The following is a 17,591-nucleotide window of genomic DNA, read 5'->3' as shown; positions in this document are numbered from 1 at the left end:
AGATGGGGATGGGATGACTTATTTGCATAAATCTTAAAGTTAATATAAAATTACTTAGATTATAAATAAAAGTGTAAGGATAAACAATAAAAGAAATTAAATGGTTATGTATAAGATAGAGAAAAAATAAGGTAGATAGGTAGGTAAGATAGAGATAGAAGTTGAGTTCTCTGAATATACCGTTTTATAGATTTTACTTTGCAACCAGCATTATGAATGTTTTATATGTAGTTATACAAGTTTCAATTTAAAAAAACTAAACCCCTATGTATCAAAAGCAAAATGAAACAACTGAACCTGCCTATTAAGTGGTCCATATAGAAAGGAACTATTTATTTCAAGTAACTTAAAAACATGGATTAAGTGTCTCTAATAACAGTAATTGTTGTCTTCTTGCTCTCTGGTTTGACAGAGACAATTCTATAATTCCTACTTTCAGTACCAACTCTGTTCTTCACTCTTACTCTGCAAACCACATGTATGCTTCCTGAGCTGGCTCCACATGAGATTCTATAGGTGGTGCAGGAGAAAGACTACAATGCCAGAGGAAGAAGGGACTGATCATCTTAGTTGGCTTCCTATTTGCTTGAGTTTTCTGTGAACATCTACAATTTCAGATTTGACTTAAAAATACGAATATATACTTGAAATATTTCCCCTTCTCTTTTTAAAATAAAAAGCATTTGTTAAATCATTCTCCTGAAAGTCCTAGAAAAATGACCAACCCAATGGTGATAAGCACCCCTAGCATCCACATTGTGCTCTCTAAATACCACTTCAGCCTAGAAGGAACTGAGGCTCTTAGGAGAACCAGTTCCTGCTGGTTCCAGGTGTAGAACAAAAAATGAACAATATCTTGTCAAAACAGAAAGCAAGGGAGATAGCAACTACTACTGCGACTGTATCAGAAGGATTCAGGAATCAGTATGAGGCTCTCACTGCCAAGTGGGCACAATAACAACTACAATACATTTTATGTTAGATACCCGTGAGTTTGTAACAATAAGCCCACACACCCACCACTCAGGAGTCACCTCTGAATAATGCGAAGAAACTAAGTCACTACTCTAAAAATCAGCAACTAAAAGGAAAGAATCAAGCATTTAACCTACCTTTCCTTTATAACCTAACAGTAGATGAAGGAAGCCTTTCTCTTTCTATTCCAGTTTGAGAAATAAAGAGGAAATGACAGAATGAAAACGTTACCATTTTTCAAAGTCCTAATGAAATACGGAGTCTTGGCAGTGATCATTAACGGCCATTAACATCAGAAAAAAGACAACCAAACATCATACGCCTCCTGCTTGAAATAGACACCTGGATGAAAGTATTCTTATGTCCCCTCACCCAATGGGACTTGAATCTAAACCAATCTAAATCTAAAAATCTACATTTTTATCACCAGTTTACACAAAATACAGGAGACAGGGAAGCATGCTGAATTTTAAATGACTTTATAGAAGTCAGCAAAATTCAGAATATGGCTAACTCTACTGGACTAACAACCCAGTTTATCCAACAAATATTAAAAAGGAGGAAAAAGAAAGACAGCTTAAGGCAAAGGGGTAATTTGAGATTAATTAAAAACGTATGTTAGAGACAAATCAACCAAATGTACTGTACAGGCCTTACTGGATCCTTACAGAAACAAATGTTAAAAAAAAAACTGACAATAACTAGAAACATCTGCACAAACATCTCAATGTCTGATGATATTAAGGAATTACTGTAAATTTTCTATATATATAAAATTAATCTGGTAGTTATATTTACAGAAAAAATTTTTCATACACATAAATATGGCAATATTTATAGATTAGGTTATATAATGCCTAGGACTAACTTCAACATAATCTAGTGGTAAGGGGACATGTCAAGTTATACATAAAATAAGAGTTAATGACCGCTGACCTAGACAATGGGTACCTGGGAGTTTGTTATGCTAATCTGTGTCCCCCCTCCTTTTTGGGGGGTAATGCTTGAAATTATCCATAATAAAACGTCTCTAAAACTTTATCTCCAGCTATGAACTCTCCTTAGAGCTCCAGTTTGACTAAAGATGACATTTCCACCTAAGTCTTAGAGGCAAACTCAATCACATTTATAACCAACTCTCTACCTGTATCTACTCTGCTGCTCCCTTCATCGCGGTGAAAAGTCACCCCCAACCTGGCAGTGAGACCTCTCACTTTCCACATCTAATCACGTCTATCGAGGCCCATGTGGATTGTAATTCCTGCACTTCCTTCCTCATTGCCACACCACGCTAGTGCTTCCTAGCTCCAATTCATCCTACATTACCATCCGTCCAGTCTTCATTCCCCAAATATCCCTACAAGCACCCTATTCTCAAACCAGATTTAATGCCCTCCCATCCCCACTTGTCTACACTGAAGGTATCTATAGGATTCTATTCCTAGTTTAACTGAATACAACTTCTTCCCATTGTGTTTCTGTGACAGAAGAGTATGTAAACTTACTGAAAACTAATTGATATACAGAGGCATAAAGCAGCCTCTTATCAATTTTTTAAATCAGAATCCTTTCAGTTCTCATCCCTCACCATTGTCATTTCATGTTATATCACTACTCTAACTTGTTGATTATTTACACTACCTTGCTTTTGAATTTTCTGGACTGAGTATTCACATGTACTACTGGAGTTCACCTAACGAAGTACAACCGGTGAGTGATATGATTAACAAAGTGTATCTAGTATAAATACAATCACATACAAGCAGAGTGGCATAACACTCAAGAAGGCTGACACAAAATCAGTATTCAGAAAGGAACTTTCAGAGGAGTTAAGTACTGGACTCTGTAGCTCACATAATTTGTTTCCACCCTTAAAAGCTGGTTTCACAACAATAAGAAAGTTTATTCCCTGCACTAAGCCCTGTTTTAGCCATTGATAAAGTTCATATTAGGAAGAATTATGGATACTTTTGAAACAAAAAGAGGTATTTTAATAGTAGCACCTATGTTCATTTAAAGTGAACTCCAAATTCTATAGTTTCCCTAAGAACAAAAAGGTGAAAATAAAAACTACAGAAATTTAGTTGTGTGATTACTGAAGAGTGCTACTTTTTAGATTTTTACATTTTAGATTAATAATTGTATTTCCATAATCAGATTCAGTTTTTTCACAGGTCTTCTATTCCAAATTAAAGGAGCTATTTAGAGAAATCATCAATGAATCATGATCCAAAAGGAGACTATGATACTTGGCACATACTGTAGAATCATTCATAGCTCACCTCCACTGGAGAACTACAGTTCCTCCACTGGGGACCTGACATTTAGATTTAAGGGGCTAAGAGGTACTATATATGGGTTAGGAAAGTAGAAAAACAAAACAAAACACTGGTGGATCTCTAAATGCAACACCTTGGACAATGCTACCAAATGAGACTTTAAAAGACATACTATGTAGAAAGGAGACAATCTTAAAATATAGAAACCGTGCTGATTAAAGACATGGAATTTTTCACATGTATCATTATAGTGCTTATCATTAAAATAAAAAAACACTTTAAGGGAAGGAGCTTGAAATAAAATAACTGTCAATACACAGTATAATTACAAAGAAATGAAATAATGTCAAATATAGAGTAAGGGTTTTCTCTGCAGGATAGGGAATGTAGGGGTGGAGTAAGGGCCTCTGTATTGGCACTGTTTTATTCCTTAAGATAAATTAGCCATTATTCTCTATACACCTTTAAAATATCACACAACTACACAGATATAATGGTCTAATATGTTCAATATCTTTTATCTTAAGAGTTCTTCAGCATTTTAGGCTGCCTCATTAAAAGAAGACAAAAGATTCAAGACTTAATACGCTTACCTGATTAGACTTTTCTACAGTACTGCTGGGAACCTCAGTAGTGTCCTTCACGAAAAAATTATCTATGATGTGTCTCTCTGCACATTCTTGGCTGCAAACTGGACATCGAATGACTCCAACTGGGAAAGATAAAATTGTATTCTAAGTTTTTTTTAATATTGATATACAATTGACATAACATTATATTAGTTTAAGGTGTACAATGTAATGATTCATTATTTGTATGTACTGCAAAATGACCACCACAATATATTCAGTTCACATCTGTCACCATACACAATTACACTTTTTTTCCTTGTGCAAAAGAACTTTTGATATCCACTTCCTAGGTACTTTCAAAATACGCAGCACAGTATTATTAGCTGCAGTCATCATGCTGTGCATTATGCATCCGCATGACTCACTCATTCTGTAACTGGAATTTTTTACCTTTTGACTCTTTTCACCAATTTCACCCACCCCTTACCCCCTACCTCAGGCAACCACCAATCCTGCTCTTCTAAGTTGTAATACAATTATACTGAGTACTAAACCAACACATCTCATCCAAACTGTAATGGGTTCTTTTACAATGCCTACTCTCTTCAAATTCATACCTGCTGTTACTTAACACAAAGCGATTCACTTTATGTACATATATGAATTTTACATGTGTGACTGCACCTGCACACATGTACACATGTGGGGTGTGTGTGTATACACATCCCACACATAGTAGATTAAATGACAAATAAATGCTCATAATTTTAAATGAGATGTCCTTCCAAATAAACATTCCCTTTGTCTGTTCTTTTACTGTTTAGCAACTTCTCTCCCATTGTTTTTCAAATAGGGATGTGCAGAATCACATGGAGATTTCTAAAAGAACGGAGAGTTCTGGTTCTCTATGGACTCAAAGAATCAGGATTTCTGAAAGTGTAGCACAGACATACTCATTTTGTTTAAAATCTCCTTGGCAGATTCAGAAACACCAATCTGCTTCCTTCACAAGTAAAAATAGTGTTCCTTTGGGGGAAAAACATTTTCATAGTGCTTGGTAAACCAATAAATAATTATGAATGAATTAAAATATAAAATTTTAATTAAATTTAAAAAATCCAATATAAACTTGATGCTGTAATTTATACCAAGAAGACTATACAAGGTTTCCAGATAACGTTTTGTTTTGTTTTGTTTTTGGTAAAATGCAATGCATAAGAATGAACACAAAGTAATCCAAGGTCAATTTCATTTGTATATACAATCAATAAACAAAAATTTTAATTAAAAACCTATTTTACAATAGTAACAAAAATATTAAGTACTTAGGAGTAAATTTTTTTTTAATGTACAAGGCCAATATGGAGAAAAATGTCCAGCTATATTTAGAAACACTAAAAAATACCTAAGCAATGAAAACATATTCTTGACGGTAAAGATGCCAATTGTCCCTAAACATATCTAGATTCGATGCAGTTGTAGTAACAACCCCAACAGGGACTACAAAAGAGTTTTGACAAGCTGGGGGACATGCCTATCAAATAACAAGACATACTATCAAGCTACAGTAATTAAAATGGTGTGATATTCATGAAAGGATAAACAAAAATGGAACAGAATACACATACCAGAAACAGGCACACATTTTCTATGTGACAGATGTGGCACTAGAAATCAGTGGGAAAAGGGGATGAACTTTTCACGGTACTGAAGTTCTCTATAGTGAGAGGCGGATGCCATCAGATCCCTACTTTACTTAATTAAAAAATAATTATTTTGGATAGGATAAATAAATAACTTTAAAATTTTTCATGAAGAAATATAGTACATCTGTGAAACTTTAGAGCTAGAATAAATTTTTTAATCAAGAAACAAAAAACAAGAGCGTAAGGGAAAGGTCTATGAGTTCAACTTCATTAAAGTTAAGAACTAAAGCTAGTCAAAAGATTACCATGAAGAAAGTGAGAAGACAAGCCCCCAACTGGCAGAAAGATATACCTAAGACATAGTACCAACAAGAAATCACTAACTAAAATCTGTAAAGATGTGACAATGCATTTCACGGAGAAAGCCTGAGTAAACACATTTTTTCTTATTCAGGAAAAGTAGAGCTAAAGCCTCTAGACATTCTATATAAAACTGGGAAAGGTAGAGGAGGCAGTAGACTGTCTAGAAACCTCAGGACCCAAGGAATGATAATGGTGAGGTCACTGGGATGGAAGCTGCCAACTCAAACACCAACAAGTGTAAACAAAAGAGCCCAGAAAAGCCAGCTCCTTCTATCCCAAAGGACCAGGAAAAGGGCAGCATGGCAAGACAGAGAACTCTACTCCAGGCAAACACCACAGAAAAAACATGTTTCCTCTCCCACCTAGACTTCCACCCTGGCTAAGCAGAAACCAGGTGTCCCAACCACCCCCTGCTGGATGTGTCAGAGAAGCCTGGTGGGGAGCTAGGGCTTTGATCCTCACTGGGTGGTAATGAGGCCCAAAGCAGTGTCAGTAGAGACCATACGAGGAACCTGAACTTGTAACTCCAGGACAGTAATGAGGAACTCCTCTGCCACCATGCTGAAGGCCTGGTGGAAAGTCAGGACTTTTATCAATATTTACCAGTAACCTCCCCTGTCCCAATGTGCATTAAGTATTACCCCCACTTTACAGATCAGGAAACTGAGCACCATGACTTACCCGTGGTCATACAACTATTAAGTAGCAATTCTGAATCCCGCCTAATGACACATTTTGTATACATTCTACATGGAAAGTATTTAAATAAAAACATATAGCATGGACTTAAAAGCTATATAGATCTAGATTATTCCTCTTTACTGACTGTTCTATAACACCTAAACAATCTTTATGACCCTCTGTTTCCTCTTCTAGTCATGATGATAATGGTTACCATATTGAGAACTTGTTATGCTCCAGTTATTGTGCTAAATATTCCATGCTCATTAGAAATCTGAGAAGAACTGTTGTAACGATTATATTAACAAATGTGTAAAAGGGCTTAATGATGTTGGGGTGGTAGCTGGTAAACCTGTGCTATACTCTGTGCCCCCAATTAAAATCAGGTAACAGTTGACTCCTTCTTAAGGATCAGCACTGTCTCACCTACCTCATCCCTCAAATTATCTACTAAGACTACAAAAGTATTCTGAGTCATAGGGGTACCTCAACCTAACGTGGAACAATGAGACTAAATGTTGGTGAATTTCAAATTTGCGTCTTTACCCATACTTCATTCCCAAGCTCAAGATGTACCTTGCCATTATAAGAAAAACCAGGCTCTGCATATAATACAGTAACTATCTGAATGCCTATAATGAAGAAAGCGATTCTTTTGACTTGCTATCCTGGAAAGGGTGAGAATACTGCAGAAACATAATTCAACTCCCATTTTGGAAAAGGAAAAATTTGAAATCTGAAAGGCTAGCAGAGAGTCAACTTTAATTCAAAAGAAACAGTAAAGTAAATGGAGCAATACAAATGCTTCTCTTTGCTGATACCAGAAGGTAAGAATACAGAATATGCACTGGGAACAAACAAGGAAATCACCTATGTATTAATCAAGTTGAAACAACTAACACTTTGATATTATATTTATCTGTATTTTGAAGGAAAAGGACCGCTGAAGTCATATGTAAGTTCTGTGTTTGCTAAATGAAATCATGAAAGAGGTTTAGATAATTATAAGGTCATAAAAACATGACTGATATAAGAGATTAATGATAGATCATAAATTACATACTTATATTAGTAGCTGAGTTCTCCTACAAATTAAATGTTTATAGTTTTTGGATTTTGAGATGTAAATATGATCCGCTATTTCCTTTTTGTGAAGCTTTAGTGTCTAAACCTAAGCATAATGCAGGGCTTATGCTTTGACATTAAGTACAAGAAATGGCTGGCAACTCTTTGCTCGTCTCCATAAAAGAGATGTATGTGGATTTAAAGCCTCTTATTACACACTATGGATCACAGACACAAGTAAGTTGAAGGATAGGACCACGAGATGGATCACCACCAGCCAGGCAACTATATTTCAACATCCATAGGAGAAAAAGGAGAGGATCTATATAATACAAAAAGTGCTCTGTCCATGGTCCTGTCAATATCATTGATGGCTTGCTACTTAAGCATGTCTGTATACAACAAAAGACCCAATTAAATGCTACCTACAAAAAAAAAAAAATTAAATACACACACAGGGTAAAAAAATAAAAGAATAGAAATGGACATACATTCAAATGATAAGCATATGAAACCTGGGGGATTTTATAATAATACTGGAAAGAGTAGACTACAGAACTAGAACTATTACCAGATACAAAGTGGGGACAGTGTATAATGATAAAGAGCTTACTTCCTCACAAAGTCATATAATCCTAAATGTACATGTACCTCATTAACAGAGTATCAGAATACATCATGTAAAAACTGTAAAGAGAAACAGATAAATCCACATGATAGTTGGAGATTTCAACTCTCCTCTCAGTAATCAATAGAGCAGTAGAAAATCAGTAAATATATAAAAAAACTTGAACAAAAGAATCAAATAACTTGATCCAATTGTTGTTTAAAGACTACCCAATGTTAGCAGAATACATATTCTTAACGTGTAGATGGAATATTTACCAAGATATAACATATGCTAGGCAATAAAACACGTATGGATAGATTAAAAGAACTAAAAACACACAAAATATGTTCCATGAGTACAATAAGATAAACTTAGAAATGAGTAACAGAGGGAACTGGAAAACCACCAAATATCTGGAAGTTGAACAACTCACTTCCAAATATTACCCACGTGTTAACGAAGAAAGATCTAAAACTCAGTGATCTAAGCTTCCATCCAACAAGCTAGAAAAAGAGCAAATTAATGCCACACACACACACACAAAACCAAAAAGGAAAATGAAGAAAATAATGAGCAGAAAACAATGAAGAAAGTAAGAAAATGGGAATAAAGGAAAAAAAATCAATGAAACCAAACCCAGTTTTTGTGGGTGGGATAAAATTAATAAATCTCTACCTAGAAAAAATGACCAAAATCAAAAATGAAAGAGGCCATTTCTACAGATTCCATGGACTTTAAAAAAGTGTGGGAATATTATCAACTTGATTAAATGTGTTGATTCTTTAAAAGACACAATTACCAAAATCTTCTCAAGAAATAGCTGAATAGCTCTTTATCTATTAAAGAAATTTAATTTGTACTTAAAAAAAAATTTCCCACAGAGAAAAGTCTAGACCTAGAAGGCTCCACCAGTGAACTCTGTCAAACATTTAAAGACAATACTAACTCTACACAATTCTTTTACAAAGTAGAGAAGGAACACTTCCCATCTCATTTTATAAGGCCAATGTCCCCTCATATTAAAATCAAGGAAAGAAAAGTACAGATCAATATCTCATTAACAAAATATCAGAAAATCAAACGCAGAAATACAGTAAAAAGGGTAATTTAAGTAGAGTTTATTAAAGGAAAGCTGGTTGAGCATTCAAATCAATTAAAGTAATTCACAATATTCAAAATAAAGGAGAAAAACCGTATGATCATCCTTGAAAAATTCCATAACTATGCAAGATTAAAAAAAAACTCAGCAACCTAGGTAAAGAAGGAAACTTCCTCAACCTGATAAGGACTGTGTAATCCTACACCTAACACTATTATTGATGAAATACTGAATGCTTTCTGGTGTGATTTGGAAGAAAGCAACAGTGTCCACTCTCACAACTTCTATTTCAGGCAGTTTCAGTTTCTTTAGATAAAGAAATAAAAGAAACAGGTTGGAAAATAAGAATTAGAATTGTTTATATTCACAGGTAACATAATCATGTACGTAAAAAGCTGTAAGGTAGCCACACACACACACACACACACATGCCACAAATACTTACAGATACTTTTAACAAAATATGTGCAAGATCTATACACTGAAAACTACAAAAGAAAAATTAAAAGGTCACCTAAAGAAAGGAGATATTAAACATGTCTTCGGATTGAAACACTCAATGTGATTAGGATGTTTCTTCTTCCCAAATTGAGCTAAAAGATTCAGTGCAATCCCAATTAAAATCCCAGTGGCTTTTTGTAATAACTGACGAACTGATTCTAAAATTTATATGAAAATGCAGGGGATCAAAAAAAGCAAAAACAACTTGAAAAATAACAAATTTGGAGGACTTACACTATCTGATTTCAAGACTTACTACAGAATTATAGTAATCAAGACAGGGTGTGGTATTCGTGTAAGGACAGAAATACAATGAAACAGAATAGAATCCAGAAATAGACATATATTTATAGAACATTCATATAAAATATATAACAACTATTTAATCAATAACTGAAAAGGATGGATTGAGAGAAAATGTTATGGGTAAGAACTCTGTAGAAGTTAAGTGATAAATCCTATAAATTTTTCAGAATAAATGAATCTCAATTAAAAAGAAACTATGTCTAGATCTATCATACTAAAACTGCAGAAACCAAAGACAAAGAAAAATACTAAAAGCAAAAAAAAAAAAAGATTCATTATCATCAAAGACTGATAGCCTACTTCTCATCAGCAACAATGGAAATCAGAAGATAATAGAAAGACATCTTCCAAGCAATAAAAAAGAACAGTCTAGCCAGAACTCTGCACCCAGAAGAAGTATCTTTAAATCTTTGCACTAGCTGAAAGACAAACTGTCACACTAGATATTAAAATCCAACAATATGCTGTTATGTTGCCAATTTGATATACCTTTTAGGTTTACTAGTTCATTTATTTTTAGTTTTAGAGTTTACTTTTAATTTTGGTATAAAATTATTTTTGAATATGTAAAACATTTACATGGTTCAAAAGTCAAAAACTATACTAGAAAGAGTATCAGATTTCACTTCTGTAAACATAACTTTTATATACACTGGAAAACCAAAAAATATATGTGACTTGTTCTATTGTAATACTCACTTTATTGCAGTGGTCTAAAACCAAACCAGCAATATCTCCAAGGTCTGCCTGTACTTGTACACTAATGTTCACAGCACTGTTATCCACAATAGCCGAAAGGTGAAAACAAGTGTCCATCAACAGGTGAATAAACAAAATACTCTATTATCCACAAAATGGAATATTATTTAGCCATTAAAAAGGAATGAAATTCTGATACATGTTACAACATGAAAAACCTTCAAAATATAACACCAAATAAAACAAGCCAGACCAAAAAAGGACAAATATTATATACTTCCACTCACATGAGGTATCTAGAATAGATAAGTTCAAAAGGACAGAAAAGTGGAATACAGGTACCAGGGTCTGGGGAAAGGGAACTGATGAGTTATTGCTTACTGTATAAAGAATTCTGTTTATGGTAAGTTCAGGAAATAGTAGTTATAGTTACAAATCACTGTGAATGTACTTAATGCTATGGAATTACACACTTTAAAATTGTTAAAATAATAAATTTTATGTTATGTATATTTTAACACATTTTTTTAAAGTATTCAAAAAGTTGGTAAGGCATAGTAAAATAAACCCAAAGAAACTAGGAAGAAATCAGTAAAATGGAACAAAAGCCATGCAATTCTTCAAAGAAACTAATAAAACTGAAGGGCTCTGGTGGGGAGGGAGGGAGGGGAGGGCACAAGTGAGTGAGTGCACACCTATAAAACCAGTAACCAGAATGAAAGAGGATATAACTTGAGATGAAACACATCTGAAGAATTAGTAAGAGGTTATTATGAACAACTTGCATCAATAAAGTTGAAACTTTATATAAAATGTACAAATGTGTAGCAAAAAGTGAAATATCTACCATAGTCTCTCAAGTGAAAAAGAAACCTAGAGAATCTTAGAGGTAAACCTTTAAGAAAGTAGAGTCAGGGGTCAAAAATCTTCCCACAAAAAGAAAAGCCCATATGTTCAAGAAAGAAAAACTTTAATTCCAATCTTACACAAATTCTTTCAGAGAACTGAAAAAGGTAGCATTGTGTAATTCATTTCATGAAGTGCACATAACTCTACAGGAAAATTCATTAAAGTAATATAAAAAAGGAAAATCACAGGCCATCTATCTCAAACACAGAAGTAAAAATCATAACATATTAGCAAACCAAATTCTGCAATGTGTAAAAAGTATAATATACCATCACTAAGTAGACTCCTGCATGGGAATGCAAGATTTTGTAATTAGAAAATTTATTGTTAGAATTCACCACAAACAGAATAAGGGGAAAAAAATTATCCTCTTACCAGACACAGAAAAGGTATTTGATTTTTTTAAAAAAAAGTTCACAATTTTTAAAAAATCAAAATCCTTTTGTGGATATTAAGAATAAACGGAGTGCCGTAAGGCCTAAAATAAAGGCTTAATATACTGTGCTGCCTTGATTCTGGCAAAATTGAGAGTGCCTCAAACAGCCTAACCCAAGTTTCCCTTCCCACTCTTCTCCAACAGATCAGATTCCCTAACAAACCATCCCTCCTTCATCAAAGGGACCAGGCAGTTTCTTCTGATCATCTTTGAATAATGAGTTTCAGTTCCATGCCAGGTTACAGAAAAATTCAAACAAGCCAATCACAAACTCCTGTGGGAACCTGGGGGCACCCCACATTCCTAATAGTACATACAAAGCCTGCCTCCCACAGTACTAGTTGTTCACTCTGCCCCAACTGCAAAACCCTGTGTGGCCCTGCATGACATGCAGTGTCCTCCTCCCCAAGGCTGAGTGCATAATAAATTGCTGTCCACCTCACTTGTCAGTTTTTGGGTGTTATGTGTTGAGCCGTTCTTATGATCCTAGGGTAGGAGTTTCTCCCTCACCAATGAATAGGCTTTGAAAACAATGTTTTATGTTTAATATGTTAAAATAACTCCTCTGAACTTATAAAAGATATCTATAAAAACTCTACATCAAATCTCATATTTAATAGTATAATGTTGAAAACTTTCTCTGTGAGATCAAGGAACAAGAGAACGGTATCATTGGTACCACTTTAATTCAATAGTGTACTGGAGATTTTAGGCAGCAAACTAAAGCAAGTAAAAGAAAAGGCTTAAGGATTGGAAATAATGAAATAAAAAGTGTTGTTATTCAGATGATATGTTTATAAGTAGATGATATGACTATACGTGTAGAAAAGTCAAACCAAGTTACAGAAAAATTACTGAAATTAGTAAGATTCAACAAAGTTACTGAAAAGAAACAAATATTTAAAACATATTTCTATTTACATTTACCAGGAACAAAAAGGTAACAATGAAGTTAAAATAGGACACCATTTACAACAGCATCAAAAACTATCAAATATCTACAAAAAATCCTAAGAGAATATGTGCAAAATCCCTATGGGAACAATTATAAATGTTTAATGAGTCACTAAAGAAAACATAATGAGAGCTGTGGATTAGAAAATTCAACATTACAAACAAATTCTCCCCAAATTATTTTCCATAATCACTATCTTATTAGGCTTTTGTGGAATCTGAAGCTTGACTCTAAAATTTATATGATAATTCAAACTGATAAAAAATAGTGAAAAGATGTTTCTGAAGAATAACACAGATGGTGGTGGGGGTTTACACAAGGATTTGTTTTACCAGCTATCAAAACCTACAGTGAAGATTCAGAAAGTGTGGTATTGGTTTGGGGAGTGATAAATGGACCAACAGATCAGAACTGGCTGAGAAACAGAGATCAAATAATGAGAAACAGACTCATGTATATATAAATACCTAATAACTGATAGGGACGGCAGTGTATTGAGGAAAGAATGGTATTTTCAGTAATGGTGCTGGGGCATCTGGTAAAAAAAATGAAACTATACTCCAATCTCTTGCCATATATAAAAATCAACTGCAGTTGAAACAGAAACCTAAATGTGAAGAGCAAGACTACAGAACTTTTAAAAGAAAACATAGGAAAATAATTTCACTGCTTTTGGGGTGTGGAAAGATTCTTAAGACTAAAGCACTAACAACCACAAAGGAAGATTTGTTAAGTTTGGTTAAAAGGCCCTATAAAAAGGTAAGACAAACAGAATGGGAGAAGGTATCCAGAATGTTAAAGAACTATTAAAATTAAACTAATAAAATTAAGTAAAATTAAGATAATAAAATTAAAATAAATAACTCAATATAAAGATGGGAAAGAGACTTGAACAAGCACTTCACAATAGCTGAAACCAGTCAATATATATATGAAAGATGCTCAACCTAACTGGTGCCTAGGAAAAGCATATCAGACCCAAAGTGATTAACAAGTAACACCAGACTGCAAAAAAAAACAAAAAAACAAAAAAAAAAAAAAACTAAAAAGGATAACACCAAATGATGGTCAGAGCATCCACATCTTGGCCAACAGGAACACAGGTGAGCTGCTGGTGGGTATACAACAGTTGGTAAAAGTTAAGTTGAATATTTGCATACTCTATGACCAAGAATTCTGCTTTTCAGTTAAAAAAAACCTCTGGACTCCTACACATCAACAGCAGGAAACATTAACTAAAATGTTAATAGCTGCACTGCTTTAAAAAGTCCAAGATGAGCAACATTTCAAATGCCCAGCAATAATGAGAAAATTGTGATATATTTGTACGATGTACTATTCAACAGCATTAAAAATGAATGAAACTATAGCTACATGCAGTAACATGTATGACCCCTTCAATCTTACATGAAAATAGCAAGAAATGAAATAAAATAAACCAATATTGTTCCTTTTACACAAAGTCCCCAAACAGGCAAAGCTAAATGATATTTACCATAAAGCAAATGATGAAAGTGATTAACAAGAAAATGGATCCCTGTCTATGGGATGGGAAGGGGTGATGATAAAAGGACACATAAGGAACTTCTAGGGTACTGGCAATGTTGATTTCTTGACATGGTGGTTACATGAGTGTTCACTTAAACTGTTAACTGTACAGTGTGTTTTCCTCACAATTTAAAAGTTTAAAGGTCCTAAGTTCTAGAGATGGGGGAGAAAAACCTTTTCACAATAAAACTGAAAAAGCAGGAAGAACACAAAAAGCAGAAAGAAGTAGCTGAAATGACCCTAAGAAATAGAGTAGGCCTGAACTGAGGGGATAAAATGAGGGGAGCAGATTTCTGACAGATACAGAAAGGAAACATGACAGAATTTGTCTGAGAGGGTGGTTTTAAAAAGTCAACGAAGCAGCTTTAACTTTTAGCCTAACACTTTTAAACCCATACTTTGAATACATAGGAAAAGAGCATATAAACAATGAACTTTTCCACAATCAAATGAAATATTATTTAAGTAAGTTGAGTTTTACTAACTAAATATTGCCATGGGTATGATTTTATGAGACTTTCTACCTTTTTTGTATTTCAATTTATTTTTTAAAGTTTTTTGGGGGGGATAATTAGGCTTATTTATTTATTTATTTTTAGAGGGGGTACTGGGGATTGAGCCCAACACCCTGGGCATGTTAAACATGCACTCTACCACTTGAACTATACCTCCCCACTGACTTCCTACTTTTAAAACAATTTAATTTGCCCATACCTATTAATCAAAACACTTTTCAGTTTTCTTCTGTAATTTTACTGACACATGTCCCAAATACTTTTTAAGTTATGGTATTTTAAAACAATTATAAAAAACAGGACTCCCTTGTCCCGCTGTACAATGGAAGAGGATGGATAAGCCCTCATCCAAAACTTTCCCTCTACATCATTTTAACATTTATTTTTATTAGATTTCCATTAAATCAAATTTTAATTTGCTTAGTTTTTAGGTATTCATCATTGAATCAGCCCCAAACTTTCCAACAAATCTCTTTCAGTATGTTCAAAATATCAAGTAGTCTTTAGTTTACTTTTGTTTTCTCAGATGTATTCTCTGAAGTCCTTCCTCCAGCGCCAGTCCCTCAAGCCTGCTGCAAGCTGCCATCCCGGGACTTTCCTTCATTATCCTGGAAATTCCTTTGCCTGATGACATTAACAAAATTATCTATTTGCTTTATGCCACATGAAATCTAAATAGTCTCAAAGTAACTATAAAAGCTAAAAATAAGCCACCGAATGAAACATAAAATTTCTTTTTGTGTTTAGGATGTGGCATACAAGAGATGTACAATTCATGTTGTAATTTAAAGTCAGTTGAAAAATCCTTTACTACATTAGTTAAACCAGCCAGTTGATTATAATAATTTGTTTCAGGGTGTTTTGTGGGGGGGGAGAGGGGCTGATATTTTAGATTTTATTTATTATATAATACACTTATATTGTTCGAAAATCAATACTGCAGTACAAGTTACATTTACACGGTCTGATTTTCATCCCTAATCCATTCTCTATCCCCTCTTGCCTCCGCTGGTAGCCATTTTTAGTTTTTTCTTGTTTCTTTTAAAAATATGAGCATATATTTTCTCTTTCTCCTTCTGTTATTTCTTATTGTTACTGAGATTACTGCTTTTAGGCCATTTTAGCAGACCGAACTAAGAAATACACTTACACATAATTTCACCCCACATCTCCAAAGTCTGCATTACACATTCTTCTGTACCTTACCACCTTTTACTCAACAATACATCCCAGAATTCACTCCATAGCAGGCTATGGAGATTTTCCTCACTCCTCTTTCATATCTGCAAGGTGACATACCACAGTATATTCCACCAGTTGTCTATTGCTAGTCACTCCAATTTTTCATTATTGCAAGCAATACTGCAACAACCCTACATACACCTCATTTTATACCTTTGCAGTTCTATTTTGGGGATATTATTATTCCCAAAAGTGAAGACTGCTGGGTCAATAAGGAAATGCATCTCCAATTTTGCTAGATGTTGCCAAATTCCATTCCATAGGAGTTTTACCATTTTGCATTCCCACTGGCAACACTGCTGAGTGTCTTACTTTCTCCATAGTTTCACTCAGAAAGTATAATGCCAAACTTTTGGGGGTTTTTTGACATTCTACTAAATGAAAACATGATATTCCACTATAGTTTTACTTTGTATTTCTACTATTATGAGCATACTGTCATGTTTAATGTGTTAGTTCTACTTTTTTTTGGTTGTTTTCTAAAACTCATTCTTACCTCTAACAGTATTAAATCTTTCCTTCTGCATTCTTCTCTTTTGTTGTCTTTCTGCCTTTTTGAGTATTCACTTATTTTCATTCTCACTGATGTAAACATCTGATGTTAAGAATTTTCTTATGATAATTGCTTTGGCTATAATACAGATGCTGGCAAACTATAGTTCAAGACCCATATCCAGTCTGCCACCTGTTTTTATAAATAAAGTTTTACTGGAACGGCCATATCAACCTATTTATATATTGTCCATGGACTGATTTCACGTTAAAACAGAAGAGTTTGAAAGCTGCAAGAGAGATCACACAGTCCACAAACTTTAAAATATTTCCTATCCACCTCTCTGTTAAAAAACAAAAACAGAAACAAAAGCTTACTGACCCCTGCTACAACATATTGATTCTGATGTGTCACATCAAGAAATCTATCAATTTTAGTTGAATTTTCACTTTATGCCAAGAGGTGTTTGGCAGTATGTTTGTTAGTTTCCAGGTGGAAGGGTGTTTTTGAAAAAATTTTTTAACTGATTATAATCTAAAAATGCTGTATCTATTTTTGGGGTAAATCTTAGAGTTTTCTTTATATGTCAACAAAAAATCATTTTTCATCAATGTTACACATGCATTTTTCAAAAGTGTATTCTCTCATATGCAATACACAACCATGAGATCCATATTTTGGTTGACTTATATAGGTT

At 34.0% G+C, this 17,591-nt stretch overlaps 1 protein-coding gene across 2 annotated transcripts in view; it reads right to left on the bottom strand.

Annotated features, from left to right (window-relative positions):
- TRIM24 (tripartite motif containing 24) overlaps window positions 1-17,591 on the bottom strand; it is an 81,882-nt gene that overhangs the window by 46,245 nt on the left and 18,046 nt on the right. For both annotated transcript variants that reach the window (XM_032483438.1, XM_032483439.1), the window contains exon 2: window positions 3,848-3,966. In XM_032483438.1, the coding sequence (XP_032339329.1) occupies window positions 3,848-3,966 (119 nt within the window). The remainder of the gene's footprint in view (window positions 1-3,847; window positions 3,967-17,591) is intronic.

This window comes from Camelus ferus, chromosome 7 (genome assembly GCF_009834535.1).
Source record: "Camelus ferus isolate YT-003-E chromosome 7, BCGSAC_Cfer_1.0, whole genome shotgun sequence".
Classification (NCBI taxonomy): Eukaryota; Metazoa; Chordata; class Mammalia; order Artiodactyla; family Camelidae; genus Camelus; species Camelus ferus.
This window is presented reverse-complemented; position numbering and strand designations above follow the sequence as displayed.